The sequence below is a fragment of the Scyliorhinus canicula genome, chromosome 13 (assembly GCF_902713615.1).
Source record: "Scyliorhinus canicula chromosome 13, sScyCan1.1, whole genome shotgun sequence".
Classification (NCBI taxonomy): Eukaryota; Metazoa; Chordata; class Chondrichthyes; order Carcharhiniformes; family Scyliorhinidae; genus Scyliorhinus; species Scyliorhinus canicula.
This window is the reverse complement of record NC_052158.1, coordinates 53,713,984-53,741,197: the sequence shown is the minus strand read 5'-3', so window position 1 is coordinate 53,741,197 and position 27,214 is coordinate 53,713,984. Positions and strand designations below refer to the sequence as shown.

Sequence of the window (27,214 nt, the reverse complement as noted above, 5' to 3'; positions counted from 1 at the left end):
GCAAGGAAGGATATTAGCTTTTACAATGTAGAATATGTATGCGTAGAGCTGAGAAACACCAAGAAGCAAAAAACATTCATGAGCATCGTATTTTGACCCCCCAACTGCAGTGGTGAGGTTGAGAATGGCATTAAACAGGAAATGAGAGATGCATGCAATAAAGGAACATTTGTAATTGTGGGTGATTTTAATCTGTGAACTATTGGCTAGTGTAGACTTGAGAGATGAACATATACTACCAACACTGAGGAAGGTTCAACTCAATTTTATTAACTAACTGACAGATGAGAACTGCGGGTTTAAATGATGCTAACTTAAACTAGAGACCTAAGCCTTGTCCGAACCAGTTGATTCTCTCAGCATGTGGTGTGAGTCTGTGCTGGGCTGGATGAGTTCTTGTTCCACTGAGATGCAGCACCCAGAATGAGCGGGAATCTTGGTGCCCTCTGCCTTTATAGTGTGTGTATTCTAACTGGTGATTGGCTGCGGTGTTTGTGCATGTTGATTGGTCCCTGTGTGTGTCTGCACCATGATATACTGGTGTATATTATGACAATCTGCATATAGATTTGGATAATCACGAGCTGAGCCACATTACCGTAAAAATATAGAAAAAAATAGGAGCAGGAGGAGGCCATTCAGCCCTTCGAGCCTGCTCCGCCATTCATTATGGCTGACTATACAACTCAATAGCCTAATCTCGCTTTACCTCATATCCTTTGATACCCTTCGCTTTGAGTGCTATATCTAACTGCTTCTTGAAACCATACAATGTTTTGGACTCAACTACTTCCTTAGTAACGAATTCCACAGGCTCACCACTCTCTGGGTGAAGAGATTTCTCCTCATCTCTGTCCTAAATGGTTTACCCCGTATCCTCAGACTGTGACCCCTGGTGCTGGACACACCTACCATCGGGAACACCCTTCCTGCATCTACTCTGTCCAGTCCTGTTAGAATGATGTAGTCTCTGAGATTCTCCCTTTCAATCTTCTGAACTCCAGCTAATACAATCCTAATCGATTCAATCTCTCCTCGTACGTCAGTCCTGCCTTCCCTGGAATCAGTCTGGTAAACCTTTGCTGCACTCCCTCTATAGCTAGAACATCCTTCCTTGTGATAAGAAGGCCAAAACTGCACACAATATTCCAGGTGTGGCCTCACCAATGCCAGTGCCCTGGATAATTTCAGCAAGACATCCCTGCTCCTGTGCTTGAATCCTCTTGCAATGAAGACCAACATACCGTTTGTCGTCTTTACCATCTGTTGCACCTGCAAGCTTACCTTCAGTGACTGGTGTACACGTTCCCCTCTCGTAATTTATGGCCATTTAGATAATAGTCTGCCTTCTTGTTTTGCCACCAAAGTAGCACCACAGCGCCAGTGACCCGGGTTCAATTTCCGGCTTGGGTCACTGATGTGCGGAGTCTGCACGTTCTTCCTGTGTCTGCGGGGGTTTCCTTCGGGTGCTCCAGTTTCCTCCCACAAGTCCCGAAAGACGGGCTGTTAGGTGAATTGGACATTCTGAATTCTCCCTCAGTGAACCCAAGCAGGCGCTGGAATGTGGCGACCAGGGACTTTTCACAGTCAGTTCATTGCAGTGTTAATGTAAGCCTACTTCTGACACCAATACAGATTATTATTATAACTTGGTGTCATCTAAACATTTGGAGATAAGGAGGAGGAATTCCTGGCGTGTATATGGGACGGTTTTCTGGACCAATATGTTGGGGAACCAACTAGAGAGCAGGCCATCCTTGACTGGATACGGTGCAATAAGAACAGAATCATTGGCAATCAAGTGTGTGAGACCCATTGGGGATGAGCAACCATAAAATTATAGAATTTTTCATCAGATGGAGAGTGAAGTAGTTGATTCCTAGTCTAGGGTCCTGAATCTTAATAAAGGAAACTACGATGATATGAGGTGTCTGTTAGCCTGATCAATTGGGGATGACAATGGACAGACAATGGTAAATATTCAAGCAGCGCATGGGGAACTGCAATAATTGTTTAATAACGTCTGGCTCAGAAGTAAAATAGGAAAGGTGGGCATGGATTACAAGGGAAATTAGAGATAGTATTCGATCCAAGAACAAAGAATAATACAGCACAGGAACAGGCCCTTCAGCCTTCCAAGCCTGTACCGGTCATAATACCAACCTTTGCCAAAACCCTCAGCACTTCCTTGTGCCGTATCCCTCTGTACCCATCCTATCCATGTGTTTGTCAAGATGCCTTTTGAACGCCATTAATGTATCTGCTTCCACAACCTTTCCTGGCAATGCATTCCAGGCACTCACCACCCTCTGCGTAAAACACCTGCCTCATACATCTCCTCTAAACTTTGCCCCACTGACCTTAAATCTATGCCCTCTGGTGACTGGCGCCTCCACCTTGGGAAAGAGTGCCTGCACATCCACTCTATCCATGTCTGATGTTGATTTACCATCCAACAGTTTCACCCAATCCAATTTCTTCAAACCTGTCTAATGTTATTGTAATTTGTCTTTCCCCAGATTAGCACCTTAATGCGAAGTACCAAAGGTAATGTAAAACTTATGGAATTGTGGTCACTACTCCCAAATGTTCCCCTACTGAAACCTCAACCACCTGTCCAGGCTCATTCCCAATATCAGATCCAGTATTGCCCCTTCCCTAGTTGGACTATCTACAAATTGCATCAAGAAGCCTTCCTGGATATACCTCACAAACTCTGCCACATCCAAGCCCCTAGCACTACAACTCTGTTACTTTTGCACCTATCTGAAATCTCTCTACCTATCTCGTCCTCTATCTCTAGCTGGCAGTTGGGAAGCCTGTAATAAACACCAAACAGTGATCATAATTGTGTAAGTTTTAAGCTGCTTATGGATAAGGACAAGAGTGGTCTTCCGGTGAAGGTGTTAGACTAGGGGAAAGCTAGTTACAATAGCATTCGGCAGGATCTGGAGAGTGTTGACTGAGTGAGGCTGTTTGAGGGAAAATCAACATCCGGCATGTGGTAGGCTTTGAAACATCAGTTGATTAGAATTCAGGACCGGTATGTACCGGTGAGGACAGAAGATAAGCTGAATCCCTCCCTCCTGCATCATCTCTCAAGCCACACATTCATCCTGTCATTCCTATTCTGTCTAGCATGTGGCAAGTATAGGGAACCCTGGACAATGAGGGATATTATGAACCTTGTCAAAAAGAAAAAGGAAGCATTCTTCAGGTCTAAAAGGCTTTGGACAGATGAAGGCCTTGAAGAATATAAAGAAAGTAGGAAGGAACTTAAGGTAGGATTTAGGAAGGCTAAAGGGGGTCATGAAATGTCATTGGCAAACAGGATTAAGGAAAACATTCAGGCGTTTTATACATATGCAAAGATCAAGAGGGTAGCCAGAGAAAGGATTGGTCCATTCAAAGATATTGGAGGGATTCTATGTATGGAATGTCAGGTGGATGTACCTTTAAGAAATGGCTGTTTATCAAATAGCTGCAGTGATGGTAGTGTGTAGGTGGAGCTGGGCTGTCTGTCTTTTACTTTCGTTTTTGAGAGAGCAGCTGCAGTGTGTTTTTGGTTTCGTTTTCAGAGGTGGAGACCTGCCAGCAAAGCAAGCAGCTGTTATGATCACTCACTACAAGCTAAGGAATGTCTCCAGATCATTGATGATTTCAAAGTAATACTTGTTTCTGTAGAGCTTTGAAACCTGCTGTCTTTATTTTAAAAAGGATTTAACTTATGGATGTTATTTGGGAAGTTATTAAGGGTTACCTATAGAATATTGTATTTGGAAAAGTATCAGTGTTTGTAGTTGATAAGATGTTTACTGTTTGTTTATAAAATGTTAACTGGATTCATAGAATAAACAATTGAAGGACTTGGTGGATGAGGAGTATAGGTTAGAGTGTGTAGACATTCTGAGTCATGTTGATATTAATAACGAGGTGTTGAGCATCCTAAAAAGCATTAAAGTAGATAAGCCCTCGGGGCCTAATGGGATCTACCCCAGAATACTGAGGGAGGCAAGGGAGGAAATTGCTGGGGTCTGACAGTAATATTTGTATCCTCATTGGCTGTAGGTGAAGTTCCAGAGGACTGGAGAGAAGCCAATGTTGTTCCATTGTTTAAGAAGGGCAGCAGGGATAATCCAGGAAATTATAGGCCGGTGAGTCTTATGTCAGTGGCAGGGAACCTATTTGAAAAGAACCTTAGAGACAGGATTAACTCGCGTTTGGAAACAAATGGACTTATTAGTGATGGACAGCATGGTTTTATGAAGGGGACGTAGTGCCTCACTAATTTGATCGACTTTTTCGAGGAAGTGACAAAGATGAGGGAAAGGCAGTAGATTGTACATGGACTTCAGTAAAGCCTTTGACGAGGTACCTCATGGTAGACTAGTACAAAAGGTGAAGTCACATGGGATCAGAGGAGAGCTGGCAAGTTTTCTACAGAACTGACTTCGGCACAGAAGACAGAGGGTAGCAGTGGAAGGGTGTTTTTCTGAATGGAAGGCTGTGACGAGCAGCATTCCATAGGGATCAGTTGTGTGACCTTTGTTGTTTGTATTGTGTAGAAATTATTTGGAAGAAAATGTAGCTGGTCTGATTAGTAGGTTCACAGACTGCACAAAAATTTGTGGAGTTGCGGATCTTGAAGAGGATTGTCAGAGGATACAACAGGATATAGACTGATTGGAGTCTTGGGCGGAGAAATAGCAGATGGCGTTTAATTCGGACAAGCGTGATGACTTTGGAAGGTCCAATGCATGTAGGAATTATACAATAAATGGCAGGACTCTTGCGAGTATTGACAGGCAGAGAGATCTGGGCGTGTATGTCCACTGATCACTGACTGGGGCTGGTTTAGCTCACTTGGCTAAATCGCTGGCTTTTAAAGCAGGCCAGCAGCACGGTTCGATTCCCGTACCAGTCGCCGGAATGTGGCAACTAGGGGCTTTTCACAGTAACTTCATTGAAGCCTACTCGTGACAACAAGCAATTTTCATTTCATTTCATTTTCATTCAAGTGGAAACGCATGCGGATAAGGTGGTCAAGAAGGCATACGGCATGCTGGCCTTCACAGTCGGAGCATTGAATATAAAAATTGGCAAGTCATGTTGCAGTTGTACAGGACCTTAGTTAGGCCTCATTTAGAATATTGTGCAAAATTCTGGTCGCCACACTACAAGAAGGATGTGGATGTTTTGGAAAGGGTACAGAAGCGGTTTACTAGGATAAAATAAAATTACTGTGGATGCTGGAATCTGAAACCAAAGAGAAAATGCCGGAAAATCTCAGCATGTCTGGCAGCATCTGTAGGGAGAGAAAAGAGCTAACGTTTCAAGTCCAGATGATCCATTGTCAAAGCTAAAGACAGAGAAAGTGGGAAATATTTATACTGTGGAGTGAGAATGAAAGATGAGTCATAGCCACGAAACCCAGGGAAACGGGGTGCTAATAGCCACAGAAAGCATCAAAATTTGATCCTTAATCCGATTGAATTTCTGTGGATAGTCCATATCCAGTAAATAATTTAAGTAACTCCTCCACAACCTTTTAGCTGTAATATTACGTACTGGAATGGCCTCTGGAAACCTAGTAGAGACATCCATTATAGTCAAAAGATATTGATTCCCACTTTTGATTTTAGAAAGCGGTTCTACACAATCAATTAGGATCCTCGTAAAAGGTTCCTCAAATGCTGGAATGAGTATTAAGGGCGCTGGTTTTATCACTGCTTGAGGTTTCCCTATCACTTGACATGTGTGACATGATTTACAAAATTTAACTACATCTTTATGTAGTCCAGGCCAGTAAAAATGTTTCTGGATTTTAGCTTGAGTTTTCCTTATTCCCAAATGACCTCCCACTGGTACCTCATGTGCAACTCTCAACACCTCCTTTCTATACCCTACCGGCAATGCTACTTGATAAACTTCTGCCCTCTTTTCATCCACCTGCATATGTACAGGTCTCCATTTTCTCATCAAGACATCACTTTTACGGTAATAACACTCTGGTATGTTCTCAGATTCCTCTTCCGTATATGCTTTCCGATATATCCGTTTTATTTCTACTTCTTTCTGTAGTAACTCCGCCAATTTTCCTGAACTAAAAATATCCGCCTCATCATCCACCTATTCTTGTTCTTTTTCAACCTTCTGAAATCGCTTCTGATAGTTGCACTTCAACTTCATCTTCACTCTTTGATTTCTCCTCTTGTCTTAACCTGTGACTTTGCGACCAGGTAACTACACAATCCAGAGAAATCCCAGGATTTTCGTCCTTCAACCCTTCAGTTGTCTGATTTTCCACTGGCTTATCAACCACAGTAGGCATCACACCCACCTGCGATCCAGCTATATCATTACCCAAGATAAACTGTATTCCTGGACAAAATAGTTTCTCTATTACTCCTACTACCACTTCACCCCTCTTCACTGGACTTTCCAACCTTCCCTTATATAATGGAACGCCGCTACTCTCACCCTGAATTCCACATATTACCACCTTTTCTGGCAACCTTCTTCCCAGGCTAGGGATGGATGTTTAAATACTCTAGGTCTAGTTGTCATACGAAAGGGGGAAGTTTTGGGTATTCTAAAAGACATTAAGGTGGACAAGTCCCCAGGACCGGATGGGATCTATCCCAGGTTACTGAGGGAAGTGAGGGACAAAATAGCTGGGGCCTTAACAGACATCTTTGCAGCATCCTTGAGCACGGGTGAGGTCCCGGAGGACTGGAGAATTGCTAATGTTGTCCCTTTGTTTAAGAAGGGTAGCAGGGATAATCCAGGGAATTATAGACCTGTGAGCTTGACATCAGTGGTAGGCAAACTGTTGGAGAAGATACTGAGGGATAGGATCTATTCACATCTGGAAGAAAATAGACTTATCAGTGATAGGCAGCATGGTTTTGTGCAGGGAAGGTCATGTCTTACAAACCTAATAGAATTCTTTGAGGAAGTGACAAAGTTAATTGATGAGGGAAGGGCTGTAGATGTCACATACATGGACTTTAGTAAGGCGTTTGATAAGGTTTCCCATGGCAGGTTGATGGAAAAAGTGAAGTCGTATGGGGTTCGGGGTGTACTAGCTAGATGGATAAAGAACTGGCTGGGCAACAGGAGACAGAGAGTAGTGGTGGAAGGGAGTGTCTCAAAATGGAGAAGGGTGACTAGTGGTATTCCACAGGGATCCGTACTCGGACCACTGCTGTTTGTGATCTACATAAATGACCTGGAAGAAGGTACAGGTGGTCTGATTAGCAAGTTTGCAGATGTTACTAAGATTGGTGGAGTTGCAGATAGCGAGGAGGACTGTCAGAGAATACAACAAAATATAGATAGATTGGAGAGTTGGGCAGAGAAATGGCAGATGGAGTTCAATCCAGGCAAATGCGAGGTGATGCATTTTGGAAGATCAGATTCAAGAGCGGACTATATGGTCGATGGAAGGGTCTTGGGGAAAATTGATGTACAGAGAGATCTGGGAGTTCAGGTCCATTGTACCCTGAAGGTGGCAACGCAGGTTGATAGAGTGGTCAAGAAGGCATACAGAATGCTTGCCTTCATCGGACGGGGTATCGAGTACAAGAGTTGGCAGGTCATGTTACAGTTATATAGGACTTTGGTTCAGCCACATTTGGAATACTGCGTGCAGTTCTGGTCGCCACACTACCAGAAGGATGTGGATGCTTTGGAGAGGGTGCAGAGGAGGTTCACCAGGATGTTGCCTGGTATGGAGGGTGCTAGCTATGAAGAAAGGTTGAGTAGATTAGGATTGTTTTCATTGGAAAGACGGAGGTTGAGGGGGGACCTGATTGAGGTCTACAAAATTGTGAGAGGTATGGACAGGGTGGATAGCAACAAGCTTTTTCCAAGAGTGGGGGTGTCAGTTAGAAGGGGTCACGATTTCAAGGTGAGAGGGGGAAAGTTTAAGGGAGATGTGCGTGGAAAGTTTTTTACGCAGAGGGTGGTGGGTGCCTGGGACGCTTTACCAGCGGAGGTGGTAGAGGTGGGCACGATAGCATCATTAAAGAGGCATCTAGACAGGTATATGAACGGGCGGGAACAGAAGGAAGTAGACCTTGGAAAATAGGAGACAGGTTTAGATAAAGGATCTGGATCGGCGCAGGCTGGGAGGGCCGAAGGGCCTGTTCCTGTGCTGTAATTTTCTTTGTTCCTTGTTCTTTGTTCAAACTACATAATTCCTCATCTCTTACCATTAAAGATTGACCAGCCCCTGTATCTCGTAAAATTGTTACTTTTTTACCTGCTCTTCCTGATACACAGGAGCAAACTTTACCCACACAAGTAAATTATTTAAAGACATCTGGCACCTTCTTAACAATTACTTCTTGAACAGGCTGTACAATCATTTGCATCTCCTTCTCTTCCCTTGGGCTTTCCTTTCCCACTCGAACAAATCCCACTGTCTTATCCTGTTTTACCACATCAGCCTTTCCAGTGCTTTTCTTCAACCACCAACACTGACTTTACATGGCCCAGTTTATTACAGTGAAAACATTTGAAACTTTTCATCTCTTTTCCCTCACCGGCTGAAACTGATGTCGGAAACCAATCTTTGATTGATGAACTAATTCATAATCATCTGCCATTTCTGCTGCTAATATCGCAGTTTTAACCCTCTGTTCTTCCACATGAGTTCTCACTACATCAGGAATTGAATTTTTAAACTCCTCCAAAAGTATAATTTTCTCTGAGAGCTTCATACGTTTGATCTATTTTCAAAGCCCTTATCCACCTATCAAAATTACTCTGTTTAAGCCTTTCAAACTCCATGTATGTTTGACCAAATTCTTTCCTTAAATTTCTAAAACTTTGTCTGTGAGCTACAGGCACTAGCTCATCCACACTTAAGATGGATTTCTTCACCTCCTCATACGTTCCAGATACCTCCTCTGGTAGTGATGCAAACACTTCACAAGCTCTACCTACCAGCTTTGTTTGAATCAGTAATACCCACATGACCTGTAGCCATTTCATTTGTTTTGCTACCTTCTCAAATTAAATGAAAAGTCTTCCACTTCCTTCTCGTCAAACTTTGGCAATGCTTGGACATATTTAAATAGATTCCCACCAAACCTTCGACTATGACGCTCTTTCTCACTATCCTCATCAATATCATCCAACTGTACGTTTCCCTTTATGTCTGCCAATTTTAATTGACTTTCATGTTTCATGGCCATTTTCTGAAGTTCAAACTCCCTCTCTTTATCGTTTTCCCTGATCTGTATCTCCGTTTCTTTTTCTTTTTGTTCTGCTAGGGTTATTCTTTCTTTTCTCCTTTCTTCTCTCTCCTTTTCTTTTTCCTCTCTCTCTCTCTCTCTCTCTCTCTCTCTCTCTCTCTTTTTCCTCTCTCTCTCTCTCTTTCGTATTCAAGCCGCTTTAATTCTTTCTCATGTTCCATTTGTTTAATTTGCAACTGAATTTTTGCCATTTCCAATGGGTCAGACTCTATCTCGGGCAACTTTAAATGCTTAACCACCGCCATAATTACCTCATCTTTTTGCATTTTGTCAGGTAATGTTAACTGCAATGTATTTGCCAAATGTAACTGTCTGCGTTTCGTCTCTGTCCGTAAGGTGCTGCGTGTGACATTCTCCACCCCCAAAAACGTCTGAGCCTCTGAAAGAGCCATGGCTCACAACACTCTCCCCACTTAAACTAAAATACCACACCGGAAAAGCAACAATCCTTCACTGTCTTTAAGTTCACAAAAGCCAATCCAACAGATAGACTTTTATCCCCCTCGGGCCCCCAATTGTTATGGGAGCAGCGTTTTCAGAACCGCAAAATGTACCATGGAGTTCAACCAACCTCTCCCTTAAATGTATTGTTGCTTTTGAAACACATGGCTTGGTCTCCAGGTGTGGTATTACAATTATGCGCACGTGGGTTTTTAAACGCAACACAATGTTTATTCCATGAATTCAACTTAACATTTTAAAATAAAAATTGGATTCCTTAACACCTCTTACTTCAAAGATAACCCCAAAAATAATACAACACTAAATAATCCCTCAAAATGTTCCTTCAAACCTCCAAAACACTTAACACCTTTAAACAGAAACACATCAGGTTAAAGACATTACTATTATGAGTTTAAATCACCAAAATGATTCAGTGATAGTCTTCCATGGCAGAGATAACAGCAGAATCCAGCTTACTGCAAACACAGACACACCTAAGATCTTTTTCTCAAAACTGAAACTAAAAAACTCCCAAAAAGCAGAAGTGATCTCAGCTCAGCTCCCTCCCCTGACATCACTTCAGTAATATGAGCTGCTCTATTTCTTAAAGGTACATTGCTTAAACATCCATTTCTTAAAGGTACTCTCACATGACAATAGTTAACAGTGATTTTGTCAGCTACAGAATGACTCAGCAATTAATCGGAACATTGCAGATGTGTTAGTAGGTCAGTTAGAGAATGACTCGCCACTAACCCTACTTATCAGGTCATTGCAGAATTAGATTGCCATGATTGTCAGTCTACACTATTGCAGGCATCAGCTAGTGTTGAAAGACTCAGCAGTCCACATTATAGACATAGAACATACAGTGCAGAAGGAGGCCATTCGGCCCATCGAGCCTGCACCAACCCATTTGAGCCCTCACTCCCACCCTATCCCCGTAACCCAATAACCCCATCTAACCTTTTTTAGTCACTAAGGGCAATCATGGCCAATCCACCTAACCTGCACATCTTTGGACTGTGGGAGGAAACCCGAGCACCCGGAGGAAACACATCCACACACTGGGAGAACGTGCAGACTCCGCATAGACAGTGACCCAGCAGGGAATCGAACCTGGGACCCTGTCGCTGTGAAGCCATAGTGCTAATCACTTGTGTTGCCCAGGCATAAGCTAATAATTAAACATAATAAATTAATGAGATTAAATGAATAACCTCTAATGTGCATTTCCCTTAACAATATACTTGTAGAAATTTTTATATGTCTTTCTAGTTTTCTTTCACGCTCCAATTTCTCCCACATCAGTGATGGAGGGGCTGTTTAAGGTTGTGGATCCAGTGCTGCTTAAGCCGGATACTTTGCCCTGTATGGTGTTGAGCTTCTTGAGTGGTGTTAGAGCTGCACTAATCCAGGCAAGAAAGAGTATTCCATTATACTCCTGACTTGTGCCTTGTAGATAGTGGAGAGGTTCTTGGGGACTCAGGAAGTGAGTTAATGAGCATTAACCCTGAAATTTGTTCAGGTCTAGCTGTCAATGGGTACGGGCTGCTGGAGTACCTGAGGAGTCATGAATGGTGTTGAACCCTGTTCAGTCATCAGCGAACATGTCCACTTTTAATCTGATGGTGGAGGCAAGATCATTGATGAAGCAGCTGAATATGTGCTTTGGACACTACCCTGAGGAACTCCTGCAGTGATGCCCTGGAGCTGAAATGATTGACCTTCAACAACCTCAAATATCTCCCTTTCGAGATGGAAATCTGCCATCCTTACCCAGTTTCGCCTACATGCAGATCCACAGCAATGTAGTTGAATCTTAAATGCCCTCTGAAGTGGCCGAGCAATCCACTCAGCACAATTAGCGATGGGCAATAAATGCTGGCTCAGCCAGCAATACCCACATATCATGAATGAATAAAACAAAAGTAAGGTTTCCTTCTAGATCATCTCACAGTTCATCTCAAACTATCTGGTAGTTTGATACTATGATAAATGATTTTGACAAGAGAGGACAGATCATAGATCATAGAATTTACAGTGCAAAAGGAGGCAATTCGGCCCATCGAGTCTGCACTGGCTCTTGGAAAGAGCACCCTACCAAGCCCACACCTCCACCCTATCCCTGTAACCAATAACCCCATCCCACCTTTTTTGACACAAAGGGCAATTTATCATGGCCAATCCACCTAATCTGCACATCTTTGGACTGTGGGAGGAAACCAGAGCAGCCGGAGGAAACCCATGCATACATGAGGAGAACGTACAGACTCCGCACCGACAGTGAACCAAGCCGGGAATTGAACCTGGGACCATTGAGCTATGAAGTGACAGTGCTATCCACTGTGCTATCGTGCTGCCCTTGGAAGGATACTTGTATCCAATTGGAGATAACTTAAGTGAATTCAAAGATGTTCTGTTTGATCATTCAGGTCACTTCTATGAAAGATATGGAAGTGATTTTACAAATAGTTACAGTTGAACAGGTTAGATAGCAGACCACACACATCTCTCTGATATCCTGGAGTGATGTACGGTGTCGAACGGTCGAACATTCAGCAGCTCTCGCCCTTAGTGGTCCTTTAACGGCTTGTAAGCTGGATTTTTCTGGAAATTTCTCAACATAAGTTGATGAAGGAGAGAGAAAAAGCAGGTGACCGCCAATTTATGGAATCGTGTTCAGATAAGAGTCGATAAAGAAGAAATCAAAAAATGAGTGAAAGCAAGGCTCAAGAGTCAGCGAGTGCAATGGCAACGAGACAAAGCTCGCCCATGCCAGCTCAATGGGCAATGGAGAAATGGGTCGAGTATCTGGATGAGAAGTTCACCCGACATCGCAAGGAGTGTACAGAAGATGTAACCCAGATGATAGCCTCGATTAAGGAGATGGTCGACTGGGTGGAGGAGAAAGTGATGACCCAGGGCAGGAGATTCAAAAGTTGCAGGAGCTGGCGACTGAACGAGAGGAGGAGTCCACTGCGATGGCTTTGGAAATTAACATTCTACAGGACAGCCAGAAACGGCTGCTAGAAAAGGTAGAACCTGGAGAACCGGTCTCGCAGGCAGAATATCTGAATCGTCGGTCTGCCAGAAGGAAAGGAGGGATCAGATGCGGGTACGTATGTGAGCAAGATGTTGGAGAAGGTGGGCGGGGTCTATGTGTTTGACAAACCGCTAGAGGTGGACGGGGCACATAGGGTGCTCGTGCGTGAGCCCCAACGTCGTGAGCCCCTGAGGGCCATGGTGGCGAGGCTCATCGACAAGGAGCGTTTTTTTAAGTGGGCCAGGCAGACGAAACGGTACATGTGGGAAGAATCAGAGATCCGGGTGTACCAAGACTGGGGAGCAGAACTCTCAAAGAGGAGAGTAAGTTTCAACAAAGTTAAGGCGGCCTTATTTGTGAAAGACATTAAATTTGGACTGCTATACCTGGCTCGTCTTTGGGTGACCTACGAGAACCCGGAGCTGTACTTTAGCTCGCCGGAAGATGTGGCGACTTTCATGAAAGACAACAATCTGGCTTAAGGACTTAAAACTTTAAACTGTGGTGGACTGAGTTTGGGGGAAGGGGAAAAAAAGTGGGGGGAGAGAAACAAAGTTCCTGTGTTTTGTCTTGTTTAAAATTTCAGTCTTTCAATTCTGTGAGTTAAGTCGCGATGTTCGGGAAGAAAAGGATTTTTCTTGTGTAATTTGAGTTTGATTTATTGCTTTATGTACTGGATTACAGAGGGAAACACTTTTTGAGTTGCCTCGGGAGTTTTTTTGTAAGAAAGATGGTTGAGTTCTTGCATGCATAATTTTGATTAAGCTGCTTGAAGCTTCTTCTATTGTGTTTGATTCTGTTTGAAGGTGATAAGAATCGGTTAAAGGGGGAGGGGTTGGTCTTTTTGCCTGCACGTTGGGGGATGGTTTGTTTTTAGGGATTGTCGTTACTGTGTTACGTGCTTGTGCTATGTTTAGGCGAGATAGAATCTGACAGATGGCAGTTTTCTTCGCGCCGGAGGGTGAGAGCTGCTGGGCTATCTGGATTGCTGGTTCACGGGAGCAAAGTGGGGGGAGAGCTGAGGAAAGACAAAGTTAGGGGGGGTGGCAGGAGAGGGGGACTGCTGATGGGTAAGAGACAGCTAGGATACTGGAGATGGAGATCAGATGGCGGTCACTGACAAGGGGCGGACCAAGTGAGGTGCGGATCATGGGCTAAGAGCTGGCCTCGGAAAGGTCATGGCTGATTGACAGGGGAGGGGGAAAGAGCCCCGCACCCCCGGCCCCCCGGGTAATGATTCAGTATTCGCACAGGAAAAAGTCAATGTTGTCAAGGAGAATATGGAGATTCAGGCTACCAGACTAGAAGGGCTTGAAGTTCATAAGGAGGAGGTGTTAGCAATTCTGGAAAGTGTGAAAATAAGTCCCCTGGGCTGGATGGGATTTATCCTAGGATTCTCTGGGAAGATAGGGAGGAGATTGCTGAGCTTTTGGCTTTGATCTTGAAGTCATCTTTGTCTACAGGAATAGTGCCAGAAGACTGGAGGACAGCAAATGCTGTCCCCTTGTTCAAGAAGGGGAGTAGAGACAACCCCGGTAATTATAGACCAGTGAGCCTTACTTCCGTTGTGGGCAAAGTCTTGGAAAGGTTTATAAAAGATTAGGGGCGCGATTCTCCGCAAATGCGGAGAGTCGTAAAGGCTGCCGTGTTTCACGGCAGCCTGCGCGCCCCCTCCCGGGACCCGATTCACCCCCCCCCCGGTCGGGGCTAGCATCGCAGCCCCGGGAAGAAAGGCAGCGCGGGCTTAGCGAACGTTCACTAAGCCCGGCCGCCAAGACTCACGGCGGCTAACGCACACGATGACGTCAGCCACGCATGCGCGGGTTCGACAGCTCCAACCCGCACATGCGCGGATGACGTCATCGCGCATATGCGTCAAACCCGCGCATGCGCGGTCCGTCATGCCCCTCAGCCGCCCCGCGGACTGATCCTGCGGGGCGGAGGGACAAAGAGTGCGCGGGAATCGGACCCGCTGCCCACGATCGGTGCCCGTGGTGCGGCCGTGCCAATCGGTGGCATGGTTGTGCAGAACGGCACTTTGCGGCCGTTTTCACGAACTGTGATAGCAGGTGTGTTTAAATTCGTGAAAATGGCCGTAAAGGCCCGGGAAATCGGCCCATCGGATAGGGAAGAATCGCTGCTCGCCGTAAAAAAACGGCGAGCAGCGATTCATGTCGTGGGGCGGCCGTGGGGGGGGGGAGAATAGCGGGAGGTCAGGAAAAATGTCGGGAAGGCCCTCCCGCTATTCTCCGACCCGTCGTGGGGGGTGGAGAATCGCGCCCAGGATGTATAAACATCTGGAAAGGAATAATTTAATTAGAGATAGTCAACACGTTTTGTGAAGGGTAGGTTGTGCCTCACAAACCTTATTGAGTTCTTTGAGAAGGTAATCAAAAAGGTGGAGGAGGGTAAAGCAGTTGATAGGTGTATATGGATTTCAGTAAAGCGTTTGATAAAGTTCCCCACGGTAGGCTATTGCAGAAAATACGGAGGCATGGGATTCAGGGTGATTTAGCAGTTTGGATCAGAAATTGGCTAGCTGGAAGAAGACAAAGGGTGGTTGATGGGAAATATTCAGACTGGAATCCAGTTACTAGTGGTGTATCATAAGGATCTGTTTTGGGTCCGCTGCTGTTTGTCATTTTTATAAATGATCTGGAGGAGGGCGTAGAAGGATGGGTGAGTAAATTTGCAGATGACACTAAAGTCGGTGGAGTTGTGGACAGTGCGGAAGGATGTTACAAGTTACAGAGGGACATAGATAAGCTGCAGCGCTGGGCTGAGAGGTGGCAAATGGAGTTCATTTCAGAAAAGTATGAGGTGATTCATTTTGGAAAGAATAACAGGAAGACAGAGTACTGGGCTAATGGGAAGATCCTTGGTAGTGTGGATGAGCAGAGAGATCTCAGTGTCTATGTACATAGATCCCCAAAAGTTTCCACCCAGGTTGAGAGGGTTGTTAAGAAGGCGTACGGTGTGTTAGATTTTATTGGTAGAGGAATCGAGTTTCGGAGCCATGAGGTCATGTTGCAGCTGTACAAAATTCTGGTGCGGCCGCATTTGGAGTATTGCACGCAATTCTGGTCGTCGCATTATAGGAAGGATGAGGAAGCATTGGAAAGGGTACAGAGGAGATTTACCAGAATGTTGCCTGGTATGGAGGGAAGATCTTATGAGGGAAGGCTGAGGGACTTGAGGCTGTTTTTGTTAGATAGAAGAAGGCTAAGAGGTGACTTAATTGAGGCATACAAGATGATCAGAGGATTAGATAGGGTGGACAGTGAGAGCCGTTTTCCTCGGATGGAGATGTCTAGCATGAGGGGACGTAGCTTTAAATTGAGTGGAGATAGATATAGGACAGATGTCAGAGGTAGGTTCTTTACTCAGAGAGTAGTAAGGGCGTGAATGCCCTGCCTGCAATAGTAGTGGACTCGCCAACACTAAGGGCATTCAAATGGTAATTGGATAGACATATGGACGATAAGGGAATAGTGTAGATGGGCTTTAGAGTGGTTTGACAGGTCGGCGCAACATCGAGGGCCGAAGGGCCTGTACTGCGCTGTAATGTTCTATGTTCTATGACTGGGACTGCACTCATTGGAATTTAGAGGGGGAATCTTATAGAAGCATTTAAAATTATGAAGGGAATAGATAGGATAGATGCGGGCAGGTTGTTTCCACTGGCGGGTGAAAGCAGAACTAGGGGGCATAGCCTCAAAATAAGGGGAAGTAGATTTAAGACTGAGTTTAGGAGTAACTTCTTCACCCAAAGGGTTGTGAATCTATGGAATTCCTTACCCGGTGAAGCAGTTAAGGTTCCTTCATTAGATGATTTTAAAATAAAAATACATAGTTTTTTGAAGAATAAAGGGATTAAGGGTTATGGCGTTCGGGCCAGAAAGTGGAGCTGTGTCCACAAAAGACCAGCCATGATCTCATTGAATGGCGGAGCAGGCTCGAAGGGCCAGATGGCCGACTCCTGTTCTAGTTCTTATGTTCTTATATGAATATGGGGAGAAAGCTAGCAGGATGCTGGCGCATCAGCTGAGGAAACAGGAGGCGGCGAGAGAAATAGGGAGAATAAACAGGAGGGCGAAGATAGTCGGCCCGGGGGCGGTCAATGACTTGTTCTGTGAATTTCATAGCCAGCTATACGAGTCGGAACCCCCGGTTGGGGAGAAGGGCATGAATCAATTCCTGGGGAGGCTAGAGTTCCCGAAGGTAGATAAGGGGCTGGTGGAGCTCTTGGGGGGGCCCGATTGGGCTTGGGGAGGTGATAGATGGATTGGGGGCGATGTAATCAGGTAAAGCCCCGGAACCTGACACATTCCTGGTGGAATTTTATAAGATATTCTCTGTGTTACTGGGGCCGCTCCTGGTTAAGGCTTTTAACGAGTCCAAGGAGCTGGTTGTAACGTTATCACAGGCATCAATTTCTCTCATCCTGAAGCATGGAAAGGATCTGGAGAGCTGTGGATCGTACAGGCCAATTTCCCTCTTGAATGTAGATGCCAAATTATTGGCAAAAATCCTGGCCACTCGAATAGAGGATTGTGTCCCGGAGATAATTGGGGAGTATCAGACGGGATTTGTAAAGGGCAGGCACCTGACATCGATCATTAGACGACTTCTCAATGTTATGATGATACCAGCGGAGGGGCGCGAGGCTGAGGTGGTAGTTGCCATGGACACGGAGAAGGCTTCTGACCGGTTGGAGTGGAAGTATCTATGGGATATTTTAGGCAGGTTTGTGTTTGGGCAGGGATTTATGGAGTGTGTCCGGCTATTGTACGGTGGCCCCAGTGGCAAACATAAGAACTAACCGAGTTCGGTCGGCTGTAACCGGCTGTATCGGGGAACAAGGCAGGGATGTCCGCTCTCCCCATTACTGTTTGCCCTGGCCATAGAACCCTTAGCAATGGCCCTGAGAGCAGCGAATGCCTGGCAGGGTAAAGTGAGGGGGGGGGGTGCGGAGGGGACCCCCCCCCCCCCCCCCCCTCCCCCCGATACGGCTGATTTGCTGCTTTATGTCACAGACCTGGTGGAGGGATTGACCGAAATAATGGAGGTATTAGGAGAATTTGGGCGATTTTCAGGCTATAAGTTAATTATGGGAAAGAGCGAGATGTTCGTGATTCAGGCACGGGGGCAGGAAAGGAGGCTGAAGGAGCTACCTTGTGAAGTGATTGGGAAGAGTTTTAGGTATCTGGGGATTCAAGTGACCAAGGATTGGGGGCAGCTTCATAAGTAAAATTTGGGCAAAGCAGTGGATCAAATGAGAGGGATTTCCGCAGATGGGACATGCTCCCACTGACGCTGGCGGGGAGGGTCCAGGTGGTGAAGATGACACTTCTTCCGAGACTGCTTTTCTTTTTTCAATGTCTCCCGATTTTTGTCCCAAAGGCTTTTTTCAGACGTGTGAATGCGGCGATATCGAGGTTTGTATGGGCGGGTACAACCCCGAGAGTAAAGAGGGCAATCCTGGAACGGATCCGTGGAGAGGGATCCTTTTGTGAGGGCCACGAAGAATCCAGCACGAGTTTTCATGATACAAAGAAATAACATTTATTTACAATAACATATATATATATACAACATCAGCAGCAACTTCCCTTGCTGCTCACTCCTCTCTCTCTGCTGGTTCCAAACTGGCCAACTCTATTTATGCAGGGAGTCTGCTAATGATTTCTACGTCCCATTCCCCCCCCCTCATTGAGGAAGCTCATACTCCCATAGGATTGTGGGATTGTCATTAGCCCCCAGCCAATGGTAAGCAGGCAGGTTATAACATCCCTCCCCCCCACAAAGTCCAAGGAATCCACCGAAAACCCTGGCGAAGGAGGGCGTCGGGCTCGTTTTGCCGCAGGCCGGACACCATCTGCACGAGGCACTGGATCAGGCGGTGTGTAACGAGATGGAGACCGGCGCTTCCGCGATGAACGCCGTAACGGTTTTACATCCACGGCCCGTGGGCCCGAGGATTCCCCCTCTGAGGTTCTTGTGTCTCCATCTCGGAGTCAGAGTCTGCTGCCTCCGTCATCTCAGCGTCTTTATCTCCACGCGGTTCTGTCACGACCTGCGCAGGCTTTGAGTGAGGCACCAGAGGAAGATTGTGAGGAATACTTTCCATTGTGTCTGGTCTCTGTGGCTGTAGAAATGAGCTTCTGGGGCGGGGAATCTTTGGAAGAGATAGTCTCCTGGACCGAACGTGGTCTACATGTTTGCGCTGGAGACGACCCTGGGCTTGCACCTGGTAAGAGATAGGGCCCGTTTGGTGAAATATTATGCCAGGGACCCACTGGGCACCACCAGCAAAGTTACGAATGAACATTGGGTCACCGGGCATAAACTGCCGAATAGGCCGATGCCGAGAAAAACCATGTCCCTGCCGTGTGCCGCGTGCGGCGTACTTTTGCGCCAATGTCCGGGAAAACCATGCTAAGGTGGGTGCGATGTCTCCGGCCCATTAGGAGTTCTGCGGGAGCTACCTCAGTCACCGCATGGGGGGTGGTCCTATATGCAAACAAAAACCGAGCCAGTCTCGTGTCCATCGACCCGGAAGACTGCTTCTTCAGGCCTCGTTTGAATGTGCGCTCCGCCAACCCATTTGAAGCCGGGTGATAAGGGGCAGTGCGGATATGGCGTATGCCGTTCATCTTCATGAATCTCGCAAACACCTCACTTGTGAACGGAGTGCCATTGTCCGTGACCAGCACCTCGGGGAGGCTATGCGTACTGAAAGACAAACGCATCTTCTCGATTGTTACGCAGGACGTTGTGCCTACCATCTTAAGCACCTCTAGCCATTTAGACTGGGCGTCGATTAATAGAAGGAACATGGATCCTTGAAAAGGGCCGGCGAAATCCACATGCAAGCGTGCCCAAGGCCATTCCCAGTGATGTAGAGGCGCAGCCGGCGGAGGCTTCTGATGCTCCTGGCAAATGGAGCAGTTTTGGGCCACCTTCTCAATGTCGGTGTCAAGGCCTGGCCAACTCCGGGCCAACATTTTGGTCACACCTGGATGCCCATTGTGCAAGTCTCTCAGTTTCAGCTCCTGTCCTTTTTCCGGGACAATCACACGCGGGACGCACAAAAGGATGCCATCTTCCACACTGAATTCGGACAGCTTGGAGGAAAATGCCCACAACTCACCTGGGAGCTGTCTATGTTGCCCTCCATATAGGACTATGTGCTGAACTGGCTTCACAGAACTGGCTCCGTCTGGGTCCACTCACAAATCTGTGATGCCGTGACAGGCAAGGTGTCCATAAAATTTAGGGTTGCAACCATCTCACGGGTCGTGGGGGTCGACATGGGGCCAGTTGATAAAGGCAATCGGCTCAGTGCGTCGGCATTTGCTATCTGGGTTCCTGGTTTGTGCTTCAGAGAATACTCGTATGCAGCGAGCAACAAAGCCCAGCGCTGGATCTGTGTGGAAGCAATGGGCGGTATTGGCTTATCTTCTCTGAAAGCAGAGGCTTATGATCAGTCACGATAGTGAAGTGGTGGCCATATACGTACTGGTGGAAAAGTTTCACCGCAAAGACCACTGCCAGGCCCTCCTTCTCGATCTGCGCATACTTTTTTTCCACTGCAGTCAATGTGCGGGAGGCGAAAGCTATCGGCCGCTCGGCCTCGTTCTCCATCGTGTGGGACAGGACGGCCCCAATACCATATGGGGATGCATCACATGTGACGAGCAAAGGCTTTCCAGGATCATAGTGGGTTAGTAACCCAGAGGACGACAATTGTTGTTTTACCCGCCGGAAAGCGGTTTCTTGCGGCTGACCCCAAACCCAGGTGTGATTCTTCTTTCGCAGAAGGGGTCAGCGTAGTTGCCAGATTGGGGAAGAATTTTTGTAATAGTTTACGAGGCAGAGAAACAAACAAGATGCAAAGTGTCAGTCGGGGCGGGGGCCTGTTGAATCGCGCGCACCTTCTCTGTGACGGGGTGCAAACGTTCGCGGCCCACCCGATAACCCAGGTAGACTACTTCCTTCGCCTGAAAGATGTACTTTGTGTGACGTAAATGGACTCCAGCCTCCGAAAAGCGTCTAAAGACAGCCTCCAAATTTTCCAAATGTTTCTGCTCCGATGTCCCTGTGATCAAAACATCATCTAAGTAGACAGCAAAACGCGGTAAACCTCTCAAAATGCCCTCCATAATGCGTTGAAAAATAGCGCAGGCAGAGGATACTCCAAAGGGCAAACATGTATATTCATACAGGCCCCGGTGTGTATTAATCGTTACATATGGCTGGGAGATAGGGGCCAGCTCCAACTGAAGGTAGGCGTGACTCACATCTAATTTTGTGAACGAGAGTCCGCCTGCAAGCTTCGCGTAGAGATCCTCTATGCGAGGCATTGGGTATCGGTCGAGTCGGGAAGCCGTATTCACTGTAAATTTATAGTCACCGCACAAGTGAACTGTGGCATCTGGCTTCATTACAGGTACAATTGGTGCTGCCCAGTCAGTGAAACGGACGGGCCTGATGATACCCAAAGTTTCCAAACGAGTGAGCTCCCCTTCTACCTTCTCGAGTAAGGCACCAGGCGCGCCCAGAAATAGCGCGGCGTGGCTCCTGGTTCGACTTCGATACGGGCGACAGCCCCTTTTATTTTCCCCAAACCGGGCTGGAATACATTTGGGTATCATCCTAGCACCTCAGTCAACCCTCCAGAAACTGTTTGGAGGATGTGCTGCCACGGCAACCGCAAATGGCCCAACCAGTCCCGACCCAACAGGCTGGGCCCATGGCCGAGCACCACGATAAGTGGAAACGCCCCTCCTGGCATCCATAAACAACAGGGGTCATCGTAGTTCCTGCAATGTCCAATGGTTCCCCCGTATAGGTGACCAACCTGGCCTGTGTGTCCGTTAATGTAAGGATCTGTATACCCTGCTTGATGCGGTCGAATGTCTTCTGGAGGGGACTACAGGATAAAGTTCTAACAAAAACAGGGGTTGGAGGTGGGAGAGTTTCGGAGATATAGAGGGAATTGATAGAGTGGGAAGGGGCCCCTATCAGAGAGGTGAAGAGGAAGTGGGAACAGGAGCTGGGAGGGGAGCTGGAAACTGAACTGTGGGAAAAAGCCTTGAAAAGGGTAAATGCTTCCCCGTCTTGTGCTAGACTTTGCTTGATTCAGTTCAAGGTAGTCCACAGGGCCCACATAACGGTAGCCCGGATGAGTAGGTTCTTTGAGGAGGTGGAGGACAGATGTGGACGGTGTGGGGGTACCCGGCCAACCATGTTCATAAGTTTTGGGCATGTCCGAAACTGAGGGAAATCTGGCAGGGATATTCGGGAATTCTGGCAGGGATTTGCGGATGTTATGTCAGAAGTCCTGGAAGGTAGGGTAACTCCAAGCCCAGAATTGGCAATATTTGGGGTGTCGGATGTTCCGGGGTCAAAGGAGGGGTGGGGAGCCGATATCCTGGCCTTCTCCTCCCTGATGGATCTTGCTGAAATGCAGGGCATTGGAGCCCCCGAAGTCAGGAATGTGGGTCAGCGATATGGTAGGGTTTCTCAGTCTGGAGAAAATCAAGTTCGCTCTGAGAGGGACTTGCCCGGAGTTGGCAGCCGTTCATCGATTTCTTTGAACATCAGCCGTAAGGGGACAAAGGGAAAAGTTGGGGGGAGGAAAACAGGAGGCACGGCGATGTTAGACAAGGACAGGGAACTTACTATACGGGTAATTGGGAACAGGGCGGGAGAAGTGGGGGACGTGGTTTATTGTTTGTTGTTCTTCTCGGGGTTTTTTGTGCGTCAGTTTGTTTTAGAAATGTCAATATGTTAAATTGTGAAAATTACAAATGCTTCAATAAAATATTTTCTAAAACAAAAAATGATATCCTGGAGCACCTCTAATAACTTTGGCTGTACTCTCATCAATAACTCTTGTGCGTTTTGTACAACTTATGTTTTTCTGTCACAATTCTTTTCAGATTGGGAACTCACTTCTGATTGTTTTTGTCAGTTATTTTGGAAGTCGTGTTCATCGACCCAAGCTGATTGGAATTGGGGGCCTTCTCCTTAGTTTTGGAGCCTTCCTGCTTACCTTGCCTCACTTCATTTCTGGGCGATATGAGTATTCCACAGCCACAGTAGGTATGACTTTTCCTTATATGTCTACAAATGTTAATGGAAATACAGATACAGTTGCTTAGGTAACATGCCTCTCAGCACTCTGTGCGAATGTCTGAGAGAAGGAGAGCGAGCCTGTATACATGAGAGTGTGTATGTGTGTGTACAAGGGAAAGGGAGAGTGCAAGAGCATATATGATGAGCCAAATGGCTACCTTCTGCGCCGTATCAGTTCTGTGATTCTGAATGAGTGTGTGGGAGTCATTCTGATGTAATTGAGAAAACTTACAAACTATGGAAAGAAATCTGAACGAGTGTAAGCTGGGACATATGTTAGGACACTGTTGTAAAACCTTTGTCTGCTCTGTGTTCCTTTTTAAAAATTCCTGTCCTGGCTACTTTTCATCCCCACTCTTCTTGCAGGCTGCTGCCACACTGAGATCTCATGCTTAAAACTACAGACTTTAGACTGTTGCTCTGTTTACTTGCTATAAGGTCGGCTTTCTTAATCCTAATTATGAGTATACTTTCAGAGTCGCCAGGTATCTCTCAATACCGCCACAAGGTTCAACCCGAATACCGATCAAAGAGCCAGTACACCAGTTAGTTAGTTTAAAGGCAGTGGTATTTATTTACACACAGTAAGTTCTACTCATGCACAATAATACGACAAACTAAACTATCTCTATTGCTAGCACCTATACTTAACTTCGGGTGCCCACTTTGGTCAGAGGAACAATGGCTGTTGTTCGGATCTGAGGCTGTTTGGTTCAAAGAGGTAACAGGAGTACAGCTAAGGACGTCCGTCTGGTAGTGAGCGTTGCATTTGAACTTACTTGCTTCTGGTGGTGCTGGTGAAAGGGTCTCTCTTCAGCTTGAGATCTGAATCCAAGAGGCTGAACCTTTCGTGGGGGTTCCTTCTTATACTTGGAGAGGCTTTGCGTGCTTTTAGGCGAGCCTTAAACTTGGTCCCAATTAATTGGGCAGCTTCTTGATCATTGTCATCGATCTAAACCAATAAAGGGTGGGTGCCTTGATGGCTGGGCGTGTCATAGGTGACCGTTGGCCTTACTTTGTTTGTGTCTTCTGGGTGGGGTAGTGGCACCAGACTGTCTGGGACAGTATCAGCTACCTGTCCTTTGTTTCCTGGAGATAAGCCATCAATATGTAAATCGACTCAGAGTTTTGATTCCATCTGCAAACTGCCTTCCAAATATACATTCAGGCTCTGTGACTGCTTGTTGCTTAGTGTTGTCCATATTTCCCTATAGGCTCTGCTAGTGTCCATTTTATATGCTGAATGTAGCCATCCCAGATGGCTACTCTCCCTCCTTGTAATCCTCAATGCGAAGCGTGAAGGATCATACTACTGAATCTTCTTTGTTCTCTGCCTAAGTCGAGCACCCGCAATCAAGGACAGGTTCTACTCTACTCTGTCCTATGGATTGGAACCTTTACCTAAATTGCATATTATTATAAAATTCTAAGGGGCGCTATGACATTCAGGCATGCATACAATTAAAACATGGGAACCTCTAACTATTCTTCTCTAAACTATCCTTAGTCAATTAAAATAATTTACAACAGTATAAACTATACAATAGCAGCATTACATGTCTCTCTATCTTAGCGGTCAAGTACAGAATTTCACATCTTTATCAGAGCAAAAGCAAAAATTAGTCGACGTACTTTATTTACTTGGTGAGAGTGGGGGTCTGCTGATGTCCGAAAATAGGTATATACCGGAGTGTGGGAGGCTTTCCTTCGCCATTTCCTAGGTTTCATTTGAAGTGTTGGGCAGTGTAGACTTGTGAAGCTAACATATGCCACCAACACTGAAAAAGGTTCAACACTATTTTATTAACTACTTATAAAATAATAGACATACGATAACTGTGGGTTTAAACAATGCTAGTTTAACGAGAGACCTGTGCCTGTCCGAACCAGTTGAAACTCTCAGCACGTGGTGTGAGTCTGTACTATACTTGATGAGCTCTTGTGCTTCTGAGAGGCAGCATCCAGAATGAGCGGGAACCGTGGTGCCCTCTGCCTTTATAGTGTGTGTATTCTAACTGGTTATTGGCTGCGGTGTTTGTATATGTTGATTGGTCCTAGTGTATGTCCATCAGTATGTGTCTACACCATGATATACTGGTGTATATTATGGCATCCCCCCTTTAAAAAAAATGTTGATGTGAATGTGTGACAATAAATAGTGTGGGTGTGTGAAGAATGTTCCTAACTACATGTGAGGTGCGAAGACTTATGTACAAATCTATATACAGGAAACAAAGCTATATACAAGGGAAGGTGCCTGGTGCAGATAATTAATATGCAGCAAATTGAACAAGAACAATGCTATTTACATTTGAATCTCTCAGCACGTGGTGTGAGTCTGTACTAAACTTGATGAGCTCTTGTTCTTCTGAGAGGCAGCATCCATAATGAGCGGGAAAAGTGATGCCCTCTGCCTTTATAGTGTGTGTGTGTGTTCTAACTGGTGATTGGCTGCGATGTTTGTGCATGTTGATTGATCCTAGTGTATAGAACATAGAACATAGAACATTACAGCGCAGTACAGGCCCTTCGGCCCTCGATGTTGCGCCGTCCTGTGAAACCCCTCTAAAGCCCATCTACACTATTCCCTTATCGTCCATATGCCTATCCAATGACCATTCGAATGCGTTTAGTGTTGGCGAGTCCACTACTGTTGCTGGTAGGGCATTCCACGCCCTTACTACTCTCCGAGTAAAGAACCTACCTCTGACATCTGTCCTATATCTATCTCCCCTCAATTTAAAGCTATGTCCACTCGTGCTGGACATCACCATCCGAGGAAAAAGCCTCTCAATGTCCACCCTATCTAATCCTCTGATCATCTTGTATGCCTCAATTAAGTCACCTCTTAACCTTCTCTCTAACGAAAACAGCCTCAAGCCCTTCAACCTTTCCTCATAAGATCTTCCCTCCATACCAGGCAACATCCTTGTAAATCTCCTCTGCACCCTTTCCAATGCTTCCACATCCTTCCTATAATGTGGCGACCAGAACTGCACGCAATACTCCAAATGCGGCCGCACCAGAGTTTTGTACAGCTGCAACATGACCTCATGGCTCCGAAACTCAATTCCTCTACCAATAAAAGCTAACACACCGTACGCCTTCTTAACAACCCTATCAACCTGGGTGGCAACTTTCAGGGATCTATGGAGATGGACACCGAGATCTCTCTGCTCGTCCACACTACCAAGAATATATATCCATCAGTATGTGTCTGCACCATGATATACTGGTGTATATTATGACATCATTGTCTGGATGACACTGCAGTGTATTGCTATGAGTAACAGTGCTTCCATGATGTATGACAGGGAATACCATTTGATAAATTTGTCACACCAGGTTGGTGTATCAGTGGCTGTCTCTGGGTGTGGTGTATGGCAGGGATGGGAAACATTCACGGCCTGTGGGGTAGGGGTCGGGGGGGTCGCGTCCGCGCGCTACTGGAGGGATCCCACGAAGATCCAAATGTAGATCATGATGTCTGTCTTCATGTTCTCTTTTACCTTCTTGGTCTTCCTTTGTCTTCTGTTGTTCTGGATTTCCTGTGTACACAAGCGTAATATCTGTTATTATCTTGTTTAAGATCTTGTATGTCTGTCCTTTTATTATCAATTGCCCATTAGAATTGTCACCATATGTGACTCCTTCATTTTTTTTAAACCAAATATATTGGGGACCAGACATGCGAAAAGAAAATGCTGTCACACAGCACGAGCTGTCTCGCAGCCTGTGTGATCGATGCGGTGAGTGGGTGGACAATCTCTCCGTCCAGCAGTAAAGTGTTCCATCCAAGTGTTTGAGGATCTAAATAGCATATGGGAGAGCGACCTAAGGCTCGCTGGAAAACAAACAAAACTTGTGGCAAAGAACATTCTTTAAACCACAGACTAAAAGAACAGTAAAAGAGTTTCATACCAAAAGCTCCGAATGGGGTGCGTATGGGCCGTGGCGGGGCAAGAATGGGTGGAATCCCCAGGTAGGATGGTGACCAGTGCCGTATGTGCACTACCCAAGCGTAGCTGACCAGATGGGGGTCCTCAGGCAGGGCGGGGATCAGTGCCATTACTCCACTGCCTGAGTGACCGGACAAGAACGGAAAGAATTTGTGTTCATCGTGGATACTGCCTCTTATGATTACCTTTAAATCAGAAGAGTAGCTATGAATGGGTATCTGTCGACAAACTAGTTCCTCTAACTGCCACTCGGCATTAAAAGAGTGGTTATGACTGCATCAAAATGTGGCATGGGACTGACAATCCTGATTCTTTTGCTGTCAGTCTGGTCTCAATAAAATTTAAGACGGATTTGCAGG

At 46.0% G+C, this 27,214-nt stretch overlaps 1 protein-coding gene across 5 annotated transcripts in view; it reads left to right on the top strand.

The window, feature by feature from the left end:
- The window catches only part of LOC119976254 (solute carrier organic anion transporter family member 2A1-like), a 346,040-nt gene that overhangs the window by 51,987 nt on the left and 266,839 nt on the right, over positions 1-27,214 (top strand). For all 5 annotated transcript variants that reach the window (XR_005462888.1, XR_005462887.1, XR_005462889.1 and 2 more), the window contains exon 3: positions 22,701-22,863. Coding sequence is in view for 2 of the 5 variants with exons in the window: in XM_038816619.1 (XP_038672547.1) it covers positions 22,701-22,863 (163 nt within the window). In the remaining 3 variants the exon portion in view is untranslated. The remainder of the gene's footprint in view (positions 1-22,700; positions 22,864-27,214) is intronic.